Genomic DNA, 15,146 nt, shown 5'->3' on the forward strand with positions numbered 1-15,146 from the left:
TGATCAAGGGGATGCAGGGTGGGATGCTCCGGTGCTGCCGCCACCTCTCAGAGCGGCGGAGGAATCTGCGGGTCCGGCGCTCGCCGCCGCGGCGGGTGCGAGTGAGAGTGCGGCGGAGGGATCGCGGTTCCGCCGTGCGCCCGCCCCCTGCGCGGCGGCGCGGCCCCGCCGATATAGCGCGGCGCGGGAGGCGCGGCCGGCACTTGGCGAGCGGCGCTCCGCGGGTGCGGGGCTGCGCGGGCAGCGGCGGCGGCAGCAGCGGTGACAGCAGCGGTGACAGGGTCTGCCTGGGCTGGCCGAGCATCCTCCGACTTGGAACTGTCCGCCGGCGAGAGCTCCTGAACATGAGCCTCCTGCCTCTCTACCTGCTCGGATTGCTCCTCAGTAGCGGGCAAGGTAGGAAGGGAGCGCGGCCGCCTTTTTCCTTTTCTTTTTTTTTTTTTTTTTTTTTTTCCCTTTTAATTATTATTCTTACCAATGCTGTCCACTCGCTCAAAGAAACGGAGGAAAAAAATTAAAGCAATGCATAATCCTGGAACCAAATTAAAAAGGACCTAAAACTTGCTTCATCGCCCACCTTTTTTTTTTTTTTTTCGTTTCAGTCTTCAAGAGGTGTCATTTATGAGGAGGAAAAAAAAAAAGCTGGACAGTGCTAAGTGCACTTAGCTGCTTTGCATAGGATATAGGATTTTGCCTTTTTGGTTTTTTTGTGCCTGGTAAATGTGTGAGAGAGATGAAGCGATTACACAAAATCTGCCGAGCACTGGTCTTTAAAATCCGCGTCTGCCCGCGGGGAAGGCAGCGTGGGCTTCGTTCATAGGAACAGGGAGAAGTGCCGGCGGTAGAGTCCGTGAGAAACCTGACCTGAAGTGTTCCTCTCGGGGTTTCTCCTCTCTGGAAATCCCTTCCCCGCTCGCTGCCGGGACACCGAGCCCCGGCTCGGGGTGGCGCGGAGGGGAGGGCGCTGTCGGGGCCGCGGGGCTGTGCGCGGGTGCGGAGGAGCCCGTGTGCCACGGAATGGCACCGCGGGGTGCGGGGGCAGGTGCGGGCGGGATCGGGGCGCGCCGGGCTGTGTCTTCGGGCACGCTTCGTCCTTTGCATATCTTTCCATATGTATCTGCATATATGTGTGTGTATATATATATATATATATGTATCTATGTGTATTTATACACATATGTACAGTGCTTCGAGATACGCGGACTCGGGGGTTGTGGTGCGGCCACTGGGTTTGGTCTGTTTTCTGGGGCTGACATACATACATATATATATATATATATATATACACACACACACATATATATATGTATATATTTAGGTATTTATTTGTTTATTTTTGGATGTCCCCAGCGTAGTTACTTAAGGATTTGTGCTCCTCCAAGAGCCTGGGCGGGAAGGGGCTCCGGGAGGGGCGCAGCCGCTGGCTGAGGGATAACCACAGCGGTGTTTGGAAACTGTTCGGGCAAGTTCCCGGCGTCCGGCCGGGGCTCTGAGCCATGCGGGGCTGTCCGTGCCCCCGCTCCCGTTATCCCCCTGTGCGAGGCTGCCTTCCCTGCACCTGCGGGGTGGGCGGCGGCCCCGCTTCCCAAGGAGGTTTTTGGGGGGAATAAACCCCACCCAGCCCCAGCGCCCCAGCGGGATGGCAGCGGGGCCGGCCCGGGCTGCGCTGCCGCCGCCGGGCGCCAGGGGGCGGCCGAGCTCCACGGCGGCGCCGGGCAGCGCCCGGGACGGGGCGGCCTCGCCCCGCTGCAAACGGGATGGAACGGGCTGGATGTGCCGCCGTGAGGGGCTGGCAGGGCTGGATGTGCCGCCGTGAGGGGCGGGCAGGGCTGGATGTGCCGCCGTGAGGGGCGGGCAGGGCTGGATGTGCCGCCGTGAGGGGCTGGCAGGGCTGGATGTGCCGCCGTGAGGGGCTGGATGTGCCGCCGTGAGGGGCTGGCAGGGCTGGATGTGCCGCCGTGAGGGGCTGGCAGGGCTGGATGTGCCACCCACGGTGTCTTGTGCGGGGCTGGATGTCACCCACGGTGTCCTGTGCCAGGCTGGCAGGGGCTGGATGTGCATCCCACAGTGTCCTGTGCGGGGCTGGAAGGGTTGGATGTGCATCCCACAGTGTCCTGTACGAGGCTGGATGTGTCACCCACGATGTCCTGTGCAGGGCTGGCTGGGCTGGATGTGTCACCCGTGATGTCCTGTGCTGGGCTGGATGTGCCACCCACGGTGTCCTGTGCAGGGCTGGCTGGGCTGGATGTGCATCCCCCGGTGTCCTGTGTGGCACCCACAGTGTCGTGTGCAGGGCTGGAAAGGGTGGATGTTGCACCCACAGTGTCCTGTGCAGGGGTGGCTGGGCTGGATGTGCCACCCACGGTGTCCTGTGTTGGGCTGGATGTGCCACCCATGGTGTCCTGTGGGGGGACAGTGACATTTGTGGCCATTAAGGAGGGGACAGGGGTCAGGCATGATGCCTCGGGGTACCAAGAACCGCAGCTGCCAAATGTTCCGTGCATCCGTGGCTAAGCCTGGCACCATCCAGGCGGTTTCTTTTGGTGACAATTAGGAAAAAGAGAGCACCAGGTGCTCTCAATCTCTACAGAAAATACTCCCCTGGTTTTTCCGAGGAGCAGCGAGTGATTCGGGAGCGCTCCGGAGGCTTTTGGGTCCAGCCGGCACTGGGATGGCAGAGGAGGAGATCGGGAACGCTTCCTGCAGGCTTTGCATGGATCCACCTGGTGTAAGGATGGAGATGTGGAATGCGCCTCCTCCTTTAAAGGAGGAAGGGTAGAAAGCCACTTTGTGAAGTGTGATTTCTGCAGCGTGGGAGGATTGCATAGTTTAGGTTTCTTACTATCGCAAATGTCAGGAGATAAATAATGGAGTGGAATTACAGATGCTATTAAACTGGGTTTTAAAAATTATAGGATATGTGTGTGTGGGGGGGGGGGTGGAAAGAAGAGCAGGAAAGCTGAATAAACCTAATATTGATAGTAAGTTATTTTCCTCAATTTAAAGAAACAGCTTCATTTTATTCTTTTTAATAAAGGAAGGGAATTGCAGTGGCAGAGTACAATTTTTTAAATGACTGTAGAAGTAACAGCAATGTGCAGCCTCAATCCACAGCAGGGCATAGTAAATGGGAATGGGAGAACATCTGCATATGGAAAATGCACCCATTTATGTTGCTAGGGAAGAGGCATTTTCTACAGTGATGTTTAGGGGGGAGCTTATTTTAAATTTTAATGAGCATTATTGAGGTGATTTGTTGTACATGGGTTTTTTTGACCCCACATTGAAGTAATCTTGAGAATTTCTTGAAGTGAATCAAATTATTTGAGAGGCTGTTCCAAAAACTCTTGGGGATTTTTTTTTTTTTTTGGGGAATGCAGTGGTGAGGAGCACTTACATCATCAAATGAAGATTGTGCTGCTTGTAAGTGTTACTTTTTTGGTTTGTTTTAAGAAAGACATCATTATGTGAGTATTAAATTAATATGACTTTTTAAATAGTTTGGATGGCTAAGAGAAAGTCAGTAACTACATTTGGATCGTTCGCTTTGGAAATATTGCAACTCCTGGGTTCGGGATTTATATTTTGAAGATATAACTGCAGTAGATTTTATGAAGAATGACTGAAGCCTTTTCTTTGAGAAGTGCTGGTGTTCAAGACTGGAGAGAGGGAACTGTGCTGTATTTGTTCTGTTCCAGAAAATCAGAGCAGTTTGAGAACAAGCAGCAGACAGGCAACCCTCCCCCAGCCCCTCACGTTAAGAGCTTATGAATGTCATAATTATCTACCAAATAGTCCCTCTCCTAATTTCATCACAAGGGAGGAGTTTAACTGGCAGTGTTATTATGCTCCAACAAAAGGATTTTTTTCCTTAACATTTCAAAGCTGTCCAGACAATTTATCGAGCTTGAATTAGATTTGCTTTAATAAAAATTGAAACAAAACACACATACATATTCCCCACCATACCACAAACCCAAAAAGAGCATACTGCACTCTGCAAATCTGCCTTTTAAGATACGTAGTGATAAATAAAATTTCTTTGGTTTTTACCAGTGTCTGGGGACACTGACTTGAAGTGGATGAAATGGGCATCTTCCCAAATTGTAAAATCCTATTTTTTTTTACCACTCTGCATAATACACATTCCTTTAGGTTAGCTTTTTTTTTTTTTTTTTTTTTTTTTGTGCTCATCCAGGAGATTCATAGGAGTGGGTATGTTGTGCTTCAACTTTCTTCTTTTCACTGCTTTGGCACGAAGACTCTTCTTGCATTTTGTGAAGAGTTTCTCTTTACAAGTAATTTAAAGGGGCTGCTTGTTAATAAGGAATTTTCCCCTGGGAGATGCCAGCATGTGTGTCTTACTCAGCAAGAATCTGGAATCCTGCTTCTTTCTGCTTTTTGGGTAGTGAACCTCTGACATTTGGAATTGTTGAAATCAGTGATTTTGCTTACTGGATTAAGTGGAACTACTGTTGTACTCTGATTGTACACTGGAATCTGATGCAGATCCTGAGACTTCAAGTAGACATTTTCTACCAGTTGATTTGTACAACTGCATTAAGATTAAAGCACTGCTGTTATCTTTCCTTCTTTCCTAAAACAAACAAAAATCTGACAAAATCATGTTTGATTTTTCTAGTTTAGGCTACATTCTCCTCTTCAGGTAAATATGGGAATCAAAATACCTGCCTGAAAATAAGCCTGACCTGATGAGGAGTTCTGAAACATTGACTTAGAAATGATGAAATGATTTTTCATCTTAGGTAGATGAAAAATATGTAGAGAGCTTTATTTCATGCACTCCCATACAAATGGAATTAGAGATACTTTTATAATTTGCAGTAACTCTAAATCATGAAACATATGAATGATAAAGTCATAGACACAGAGCTTCAAAGTCTTAGAGGTTGAATAGCATAATTTGGACCTTTCCTCTTTCAGCAGAACACATTTATTTAAATAATTCATTATTTTTCTCTATGGAAATGCTGCTGGATTTTTAAGATGAATTTATGTATTATTTGCCTTTCATGGCCACCTTCTTCAACAAATATTTTGAGAACAAATGCAGTATTTGTTTGCCCTTTCACTGACCTTTTCTTTGAGGCACCTTTTGCAAGTGGTTCATGTTTACCTACTGATTTTCTTTCAATTTACTCCAGTAATCCCACAGCTACATTCAGCACATGCCACTTGATTCCACTGCAGTTGAGTCAAGTTAATATGACATTTTGGGAAACACATGTTTTAACTTCACTGTAATTTGTGACTGTGAGTTGAAAATCTATTATTGAAAGAGTAGGATATGAACTTGTCCAGGTAAAGAATCTGGATAATGGCTGGTATTCAGATTTTAAACCAGTTTTCAACTAATTCATGCCAGATGTTTTATTTGTTTGCTTGAGTTGTTGTTTTGGTTTTTCTTGGGATTTTTTGGTGGGGTGTTTTAGTTGTGTGGTTTTTTTTTTTTTTTTTTTTTTTCTTAGCATATACATTTGCCTTAAGAAATAAGGGTGGTATAATTGATGACATTCTGAAGTTTTGCAGGTCATTTGAATCTCATTTTCAATGTTTTTTGAAATTCAGGAATAGGAGAGACTGGAGGAAAAACTTATTGATAACCTGAGGTATTCAATTCTGGAGGCTTTGAACTAGATCCAGGCCTGTTGGTTGCTTGTATCTTAACACCAGTTTTTATGTTGACCTAAGCAATCAATCATGGCCTGATTCTGATGTAGTGTCATGGCTTCCCCCTTGGTGTATTTAACTGCTTCTTAGTTTAGGTATTTCACTAGAATATTCACATTTTGGAAACTAGGGTAACTAGTTTAAATCTTAGAATATTTTTTAGTATTAAATAGGGCATTCAAAGCACTACTTGCTGATACTTCAAGAATTTGAGGATGTCCAGCTTCAGTGATATAATTCTGCATTCTTTAACAAAATATTTTTTATTGCTTTTGTAGCTCAGTTCCTCTTAAAACTGAATGTGTTTGTATATTTTTTAACTGTATCAGGAAACAAAAGAGTTATCTTAAAGATACTCTTCAGATGCCTTTTGTTATGCCATAGCATCTTTAATGGGGTGTCTTCAAAAATAAAGGTACCAAGGTTCCTATTTTTATTACATGCCTGAATTTTTGCATGATTTGTTATCTATTGATTGATGATATCATTAATTGGAGAAGACATTTTCTGATTTGTTTTGCTGTAGATGACCAGAGAACCTACCTTTTAATTTATTGAATAGTAAGAAAGAAGAAAAACAGGGAGAGTCATTTATCTGGTTACAGCTCTTTGTGGTGACATATTACGATATTAAAATCCTTGTGTACTGGAAAAGAAATACATGTAAGGGTTAATAAAAGTTATGAATGAAGAATACAGGCATCAACAATGTTAGAAGTTCTTGTGTTCACAAGACAGCCAAGCCTTTGGGTGTCCTGCATTTGAGTGGCTCCATGGAAGCACCAAGACAGAGGCTCATTCTTAGCAGGAATCCATCGATTCCAGTGGCTTCACTGGAGTATGTGAAAGTGTCTCTTGAAATGGCAGGAGGTCACCAGCATTTAGTTTTTAAATAGCATGAGATAGGCAACACTGTCCCTTTATGCTGCTGTTATGATTTAGGAAATTAGGATTAACAGCAAATTTCTCTCTTTGCATTTGTGCATTAGCAGCTGGATCATTAATGAATGCATGGCAGTGAACTGCAAGTCTGATGATCTACTGCAGAATGAGAACTTTATAGTGCTTAGATGTTAAGATATCTGTGAATATTGTCATTTGGAAGGCACTAGAACAGGATTCACAAGAAGTTGTGGATCCTGTCCCTGGGATTGTTCAAGTCTGGGTTGAGTGGAGCTCTGAGCAAGCTGGTCTAGTGGGAAGTGTCCCTGCCCATGACAGTGGGGTTAGAATGAGATGATCTTTAAAGTCCCTTCCAATCCAAGCCATTCTATGATTGTAGCCAAACTCTGCTAATTTTAGTCATAGGACACCATCCATTGACTTAAGTTTGTGTTTGCATGAGAGACTAGAAGGACCAGTTCTTTAAAAGCATTTATTTTACTGTCTCAAGTGGATTAATCTGGGAAAGGTGACAGTAAAGTGTATCAACTAAAGATTCATTACACAGTTTCTGCCTATTTAAGAACAATGCTAAAAACTTGTAGCCAAACACCTGCTGAAATGTTTTATCTGCTTCCTGCCTCTTCTGGAAAATAATAAAAAAAAATCAGTTCTTTGGTTTCACCTGCTCTTTAATGCGATGCATAAAGGTCATTGCCAAAAGGATGAAGAGAACAAGTCTTTCAGAAACCTGTTTTGCAAGCCTGGAGATCTACTAACCAAGGGTGTAATTTGTTACCAGTTTCCATTGTCCAAGCATAATCTTGTCTGAAATATCCAGTTTCTGGATGGATAACATCCAGATAAAATTGGGAAGCAGCATATAGTACTATGGAGGTTTTGTCAGCCTCTTTAGTAGTCCTGCCTATCATTACTGAAATAAATTTCCTCTTAACTAAATAAGTTCCTTCAAGAACTAGCTTTCCATAAAGAGCATAGATCTTTGATATGTTAATTTATGTTCATTTAAGATGTAGTGGCTCTTGGTAAAAAAAAAAAAAAATTGAGAGGGAAATACAAGTGGCTCGTTTTCATTTTGCTGAGTTAAATCTTTCCTCCTAACGAAATTTATATTGTGACTTTAGAAGGCTGCACTGGTTTTAATTTGATGTTCTAATTACCTGAGTAGTATTGCTAAACAGTGGAGAGAGGTTGATGAATAACCTCATAATTCAGCAATAGTCAGAGCTGTAGCTTATTCATAACTTATAAGGATACAAATGAAACTTTTCTTTTCACGATGATGTTTCCCATTAGTTAATACTAAACTAATGCTTTGCATTGCAGTTGTAGTCTAAGGAACAATATCAGCTATGATCCAAAATTCATGCCTGGAAAAATTCCTACTTCACACAAGAAGTCATTGTCCTGACCCCTTTGCCCAAGAGGTGCCCTTTAGAGCATAGTATGAATTCAGATTAAAAACACTCATTGCCAGCAATTTTCTTGCTACTAAAAGATGTTGCACCAGATTCAGTCAAACTGCAAGTAATTTCAAACCCATTAACTTTGTAGACCTTTGTACTCTGCTGAATTTGGCTTGCGTGAACTCAGGACCGTGGTTAAAATAACAAAGTATTTAACAGAAACATAAAGATGTGATACAGATAGATATAAATAGGAAGGAAGAGGTGATCTTGCCTCTTATTATGAACAGATTTTTTAACTGATGATGCAATCTTTTTTTTTTATTGTAAGAGGATACATGTAATCAAGGTGCAATTGTGTTGTGTTAATATTATGACATTATTTTCATTGGTCAAAGCAGAATAAACTACAGATTCAGTGTAGTTGATTTATGGGGAAGAGTATAGCATATGAGGATATATTAAGTGTACTGGAGACCAGTTATCTGGAGTATCATAATACAGCATTTTAAGAAGTTCTTGAACCTACCATACTCATAAACTAATGTGCTTACTGGATCAGAAAAAGATTGATGTGCTCCAGTGACCTCAACAGAGACTCAAAGCAGGAGTCATAAGGGAACAAGTGAGTACAGAACAGAAAGAGTGTGATACTTCTGTCAGTGCACCTACAATGTTCAGGGATATGTCAGGTTATATCTGTGTGATCTTCCTTAACAATCTTGGCAGATCTTTGTTGCCTGAATTTGTTCCTAAATCTGCCGGTGCTTTGATCTGCTTGGTACAAAGTGTCAACAACTTGCACAAGAGATAAAGAAGTCTGAAAAAATATTGTTCAGTCCTTTAATTGTGGTGCTGTGGGTAGTGGAGTCATACCAGTTCCTTACTTAACTCTTCTGTGGCATTTGAAATTGCACATAACAGAGAAGCTGCCAATCTGTTATGTAATGGATTCAGAACTACCTGTTATACTAATGGGCTTTACAGTGAATGAATTTTTTTTTTGTTAGTAGTCAGTTCCTTAAATTCTTTTAAGCATTTTATTTTCCTACCCTTTTGGTAATGGTTATTTTAATTTAACAAACAGTAATGTGAAGTACTTGAATTTTAAGCTGATCTGCATCAGGCCAATTTTAAAAAAGCTTCCTTGTTTGTAAGTATCTCTTTTGCACTATAGTCAGTGTTGCAGGTTGTGTCTTACAAGGAGGTGAGGGCTAAAACTGGTCTAGCAGTAATCCTCGTGAAATAAATGATTAGAAAGATTAGATTTCTAGAAAGATGATTCCGAGGGATGAGCATATGGAAAGAGCAGAAATACTCTAAAACAAAGCTTGATACATGAGTAAATAGATATAGAATAATTAAAAAATAAACAAAAAAAACCCAATGCCAACCCTTCAGGATGAAAATTCATTTGTGACCAAAATAGCAGTGACTTTGTAGCATATGAATAGGAGGGAAGAAGTATTGTTACTCTTAAGATGGTTCAGAATCACAGAATGTCCTGAGTTAGAAGGAACCCACTACGATCATAGTATCTGACTCCTGCCCTGTGTAGGAGACTCCAGCAATCCCACCATGTGCCACAGACATTGTCCAAATGCTCCTTGAGCTCTGTCAGGTTTGGTGCTGTGGCCACTTCCCTGGGGAGCCTGTTCCAGTGCCCAATCACCACTGGTGTGAAGAACATTCTCCTGACACCCAGCCTAAACCTCCCCTGACACAGGTTCAGGCCATTCCCTTGGGTCCTGTCACTGTCACCACAGAGATCAGTGCCTGCCCCTCATGAGGAAATCGTAACTGCACTGGGGTGTCCTCTCAGCCTCCTCTGCTCTGGGCTGAACAAACCAAGTGCCCTCAGATGCTCCTCATATGGTTCCCCTCCAGACCCTTTATTATCCTCATTGCTGTCTATTGGTTCTCTGATATCATTCCAATACTGAACTGAGGTAGCCAAAACAGCATACAACACTTAAAGTGAGGCTGCACCAGTTCTTACAAAGTGCAGCCTTAAATTCTTCACGTTTTTTAATTTTTTTTTTTTAGCAGTAATAGAGAATTGCAACGACAACATTATGCAACATTTACATCTGGTTTTTGCTAATCACCTGAATGATATGATATGAGGGATCTTTAATTTGCAACATAATCTTTGGTTTTTCTGCTTTCTGTATGGCTTTTTGCTCCTGACTGCTAATTTTGTAAATCTTGTCTTATTCATCTTGAAATTTAAGATGAATTCTATCCCGTTGGGCATTGCTGTCTGTCATAAATAATGCAGCCATTCACGTGCTCCTGTGCTTTCTCTGTTGGGGAACAATACCCAAATTTGGAGTTAAGCAGAAGCTAATGCTGACTTTTCCCAGTGAAGACTGTCTGTAGTACGAGATGAATGCCACAACTCCAGACTTTTATTTTCTTTTATTTTAAGAAAACTGTGTTATGTGAGATGAGTTCTGCTAACAGAACTGTGCACACCCTGCAGCCACGGAACTCCCACTGGAGTCAAGTGTTTCAGGGGTCCTACTGATTGCGCTTTTCAGGGTCTGATTGAAGCTTTCAGGAGTTGTATAAATTCCATATGAGTACGTGGGAATTTTGATTCAGTGAAGAATAGAAAAATCAAGCTCTAACTTTGTGTGTTTAAGTAGTGGGCATGTTTATAAGTAGTGCTGAAAAAGTGTGGGCTAATCAAAGAGCACGGAAGAACTGGAAACTAAAGGGGTGTTCTGGTGTGCCAGATTCTATTCAAGAGATAAATAAAGTGCAAGACAAAAAAAGGATATTTTTCTCTGTGCTTTTTAATAATAAATCCTAAGATACATTGCAGATATTTAAGCTGCTGGTTTCATTGTCGCCCTCTGGGAACATGTGCAAAAAATTACAATTAATCATCTTGGTCACTTAGCTGTAACCCAGGCTATAACTGTGTTGGGAAGTTTAGCATTGTGTGAAAAATCCATCACTAAATTCATCACTTGGTTTTGCTTTATTTTTTGAGAGTTTTGATTTACTTGTTTGTTTTGGTCTGTGGCTTTGTGACACTGGTCAAAATTGTTCTTTGGGCTTTCAGTATTCAGGTCATGCCTGCAGGTCTGTAAGTGCCACTGTCTGAGCCATCAGATGTTCCAGGGACTTGTGCCAGTTTATGGCAATTCCACACTTTGGCTTCAACAGCTTTTAGCATTTAGTCAAAATAATCCTTTCCAGCACCTGTGCACTGCTTTTCTGTGAATTAGAATTCTGTCTTTGGATTATACAGCCTGTGTTTGTAAAAACTTTGTTACTGGGTTTGAGAACTCTCTCAGAGGTTTTGTTTGCTATACAGTTCTGCTGAAATTCTGGTAGAATTACTCATATTTTACCATTCTTGGAAGAAAATTTAGAGAATTCTGTTTACTGTCATGATAGTTATTTTCAATTCTGTGAGGGCATGGCCTTTGTATGTGCCGCTAATTTTAAAAATAATTTTGATCTTGCATTAAATTTCTATATAGTTTGCAAAGAGTAGTTTAAATCAAAGGATTCTTCTCTGTGTTCTAACATCTCAGGAATCACCTATTTCTCTCTGTGTAGCCCTTTGTGCCACACTCTGACAGCCTTTTATTATTTTTTTTTTGTGGTTCTAGGTACATGAATGAACACTTTATCTGCTGCATAAAAGAGCAGATATGGCTGGGGAAACTACTAAATAAAGAGTAAAAATGCTGATGAAAGGAAATAGACCTCTCTGTGAATCACCTATTTTGCATTTTTAGTTACATTTAGGAAAAAACCAAACAAGCACAACTAAACAATCCCAGAAAACATCCTTTTCCAGGGAAAAGCCCTTCTGCTGTTAGATGGAGTTCTGATTTCTGTTCCTCTGTGCTCATTTTCAAACAGGACCGATAAATGTAGCCAGTGAGTTTCCCAGAAAATCAAAAGAAAGACTTGATCATTATATAAATATTATAAAAGCTGTTCTATAGAAATTCTTACTCTTTTTTGTGTGATTAGTGACTGTTGCTATTGCTTTGTTGCACCTTAACTATGTCTGTGACTATTTTCAAGACTGATGCTCACTCAAGAGTGTTCTCTAAGGTTTTTAGGTACTCTTAGTCTTTAGACATGTAAGTCAATACAAGGTAGTGCTGCAGAAAAAAAACATTTCTCTTCATGACTATACCAACTCTATTTCTTGTGACCTCTAGATATTAAATAAATAACATCCCTATCTGTCTTCCTGTATAAAATCTTGTTACTGCAATGATGGTCTGTTTTTACCTATGAAAATGAATTATCTAATTATTTTTATGAATGTTTGATCAAAAAAAAAAAAAACCCAGTGTTGTAACAGGGGGGAGATGGGAAACTCAAGCAGTATGGAAAGAGGAACCTGAGTGTTTGTTCTCCTCCAACAAGAGATGTTTCTTGGTCAGTGGTGGAGGTTTTCTGTTTTTGTTTGTTTGAGTGTTTGGGGTTTTTTACTGTTTTGTTTTGTGTTTTTTGTTTAAAGGTATAGGGCTGCTAAAACCAATAATTTGTTTTTCATAGTCCAGAGGTGTTTTTATAGAATCACAGGGTTGTTGATGCTGTCAAAGACCTTTATGAAACATCAACGCAGAATCACCATCATGTTCACTGCTGAACCCTGTCCTCTGTCAAACTCACACAATTTTGAATGTTTCCAGAGAGGGTGACTCCACCACTTTCGTGGGAAGCCTGTTTCAGTGCTTTACAACCATTTCCATGATTTTTTTCCCTAAAGAAAGCGTCACATAGAGTCTTACATAGCACTCATAAGACTGGAAGACAATCCCTCCTCCTCTTAAAATTCTGTTACCTCATGTTTTTCTAAAATCTGGTCCTAAAAATAGCTGCACGTGTCTATGACAAAGAATTACTAAAACAGCAGAAATTAGAATATAAGCTTTTCTAAGCAGCTATTAGGAAAAAAAACTGCACAGGGAAGCAAAAGCTACTTTTCACAGTAAACACTTCTATACAAAAAAAATTGTATTGCCATTCTGAGTTCAATTGTTCATTAAATACCTCTGTGTAAAGTTCAATTCCTACCTAAATAAATATTTGCTTGTTTTGACTGGGTTTTGGCTTTTTGGTTGGAATGGGGGTTTATGGATGTTTTTGAGTGTTTTTTTATTTTTCCTTTACATTATGAAAATACTTTTTCTACAGTCTTACAAGAATTAAAATGTGAATGAAGTCATGCCCCTGTGGATATTTTCTTTCTTAATTGATGTTAAATTAAGCATAAAGAAACTTTGAGAAAAGTCAGAGTCCATCATAAATCCGGAATTGAACTGGCTATTTTGATGTCATTTCAATGCAGTAACAGTCATCCTGCTTTTTATTTTATTATGTGATACAGAGTCTAAACTGACATGAAAAGATGTGCTGATTGTCAACTGGTTTCACTGTTGTTCTTTGGTGCTATGCATTTTGTTTCTCAAAATGGTCAAAGCTGAGGCTGAAATGTTTGGTGGGCTTGATTTAGCATTTTTTTTAGAATCCTGAAGAGTACCTCTCAGAAATCTTTATTTAAATCTGCAGATTAGTGAGGGGAATTCTCAGTGGTTCTTTTTAAGGAATCAGGGAATCAAAATAGAAATGTGCTTTTTTGGTGGGAAAATACATTGCTGGGGAGGAGGGGGTAAGGAGAGGAATACAAACAAAAAAACCCAGCACATAGCCAAAAAACACCCTAATGTGGGTGAAAACAACCTGTAGGACATGTATTTCAAGGTTTATGTTCCCCTCTCACTATTCTGACACTGCATCAGAAATTACTTTTTTGTGGTTTTGAAATAAGAGCTGTGAGCATGTATCTCTTTGAAAAACTAAATAGAATAACCAAACTGTTTTACTTCCATGGCCATCCAGGCTGTTTTGGTGTTTGAAGCTGATTGTGAATGCTGGACTGGTAATATTTCAGGTTCATGAAATTGAGTGAGAAAGATGCTTCCAGTGTTGATATGTTCAGAGCCTGACCAAGCTTTTTTCTTCTTTCCTGCAAACTCCATTTATTAAAATTGCCAGACTGGATATCTGTAGTTGTGGTTTTGTCTTTTGGGAGTGAAGATGGACCTGATTTTGTCTTCCTGAGTTTTGTTTCCATTTAAACACAGGTGCCTTGGTCTTACACAGCTGCCATTCTATGATCCACAGACACATTGAAATACAAATGCAAAATTAATTACTGATAATATTCAAATTAGAATATTATCAGTAATTAATTTCAAATATGGAAATAGCTAAATAAGTCTATGTATTTAATCAATGTTCTAAAAAGGCAATATTTTTACTTAGGCAGGTGTTTTGAGCAAGCAGTGTACAGGGTACCAAATGATGGGGCAACCCTGTGCAGTTTCTTTAATCCCACAGTAGAAATGGGGAGGGCTCTGGAATGCAGATTGGAATGAACATTCCCTGATCCCTTAAAACAACTGAGAGAGCAGAGTAATTAGAGGGGCAAAATTTATGTGTCCCCTTCACTGTTTGTACACACAAGAGGTTATCTATTGCTGTAAATTGAATTGGCTGTATAAACAGCAGCATAATTTATTTAGAGTTAGGTCTAAAAGGCTTGGAAAAGACCAGTGGAAGAACAAGAAGGGGATTGTAAAGAGAAGAGAAGTACAGAGAATGCAGCTGTACTTTTGTTCAAGTAACTGGTGTAGCTCATATATATTGACATATTTCATTACAGTGGAATTTCTTGGTGCTTTAACCATTGGCAATGTAAAGAGCAAGGGACTCAACATTTCATTTAAAGTTCTAATCCTATATGAAAATGCATATTTGCATCTTAAACCAATCATATTTCATAAATTTATAAACTCAATCACCACCTCCTGCTGATGTATGAATATTCATTCTTGCACTTCTTCCCCAGACGACTTGGAAAAATGACGATGTGCCTTTGAAATGGAGATATATAGTTTTTTTCTTCAAAGTCAATAACATAACTTCTATATAACTGTTCTGGATGCTGTTCAGTGTGCACTCAGTTACTGAAAGGAATGTTTTGGGCAGCTGCCTTGCTTGGAGCTGTGGTAATGGCATGAGAGGCACACACACGTGCCCCTGCACTGCTTCTGCAGAGCTCTGGGATGCTTTGCTCCCCTTCCTCCCCTCCTGGCTTCT

The 15,146-nt window shown here is 41.0% G+C and overlaps 1 protein-coding gene across 1 annotated transcript in view; it reads left to right on the forward strand.

Moving 5' to 3' along the window:
* Positions 1 to 217: 217 nt before the first annotated feature.
* NCAM2 (neural cell adhesion molecule 2) overlaps positions 218 to 15,146 on the forward strand; it is a 279,378-nt gene continuing 264,449 nt past the window's right edge. Inside the window, exon 1 of the mRNA XM_058019203.1 lies at positions 218 to 396. Within this exon, the coding sequence (XP_057875186.1) occupies positions 345 to 396 (52 nt within the window). The 5' untranslated portion in view covers positions 218 to 344. The remainder of the gene's footprint in view (positions 397 to 15,146) is intronic.

Source organism: Melospiza georgiana, chromosome 2 (assembly GCF_028018845.1).
Source record: "Melospiza georgiana isolate bMelGeo1 chromosome 2, bMelGeo1.pri, whole genome shotgun sequence".
Lineage (NCBI taxonomy): Eukaryota > Metazoa > Chordata > Aves > Passeriformes > Passerellidae > Melospiza > Melospiza georgiana.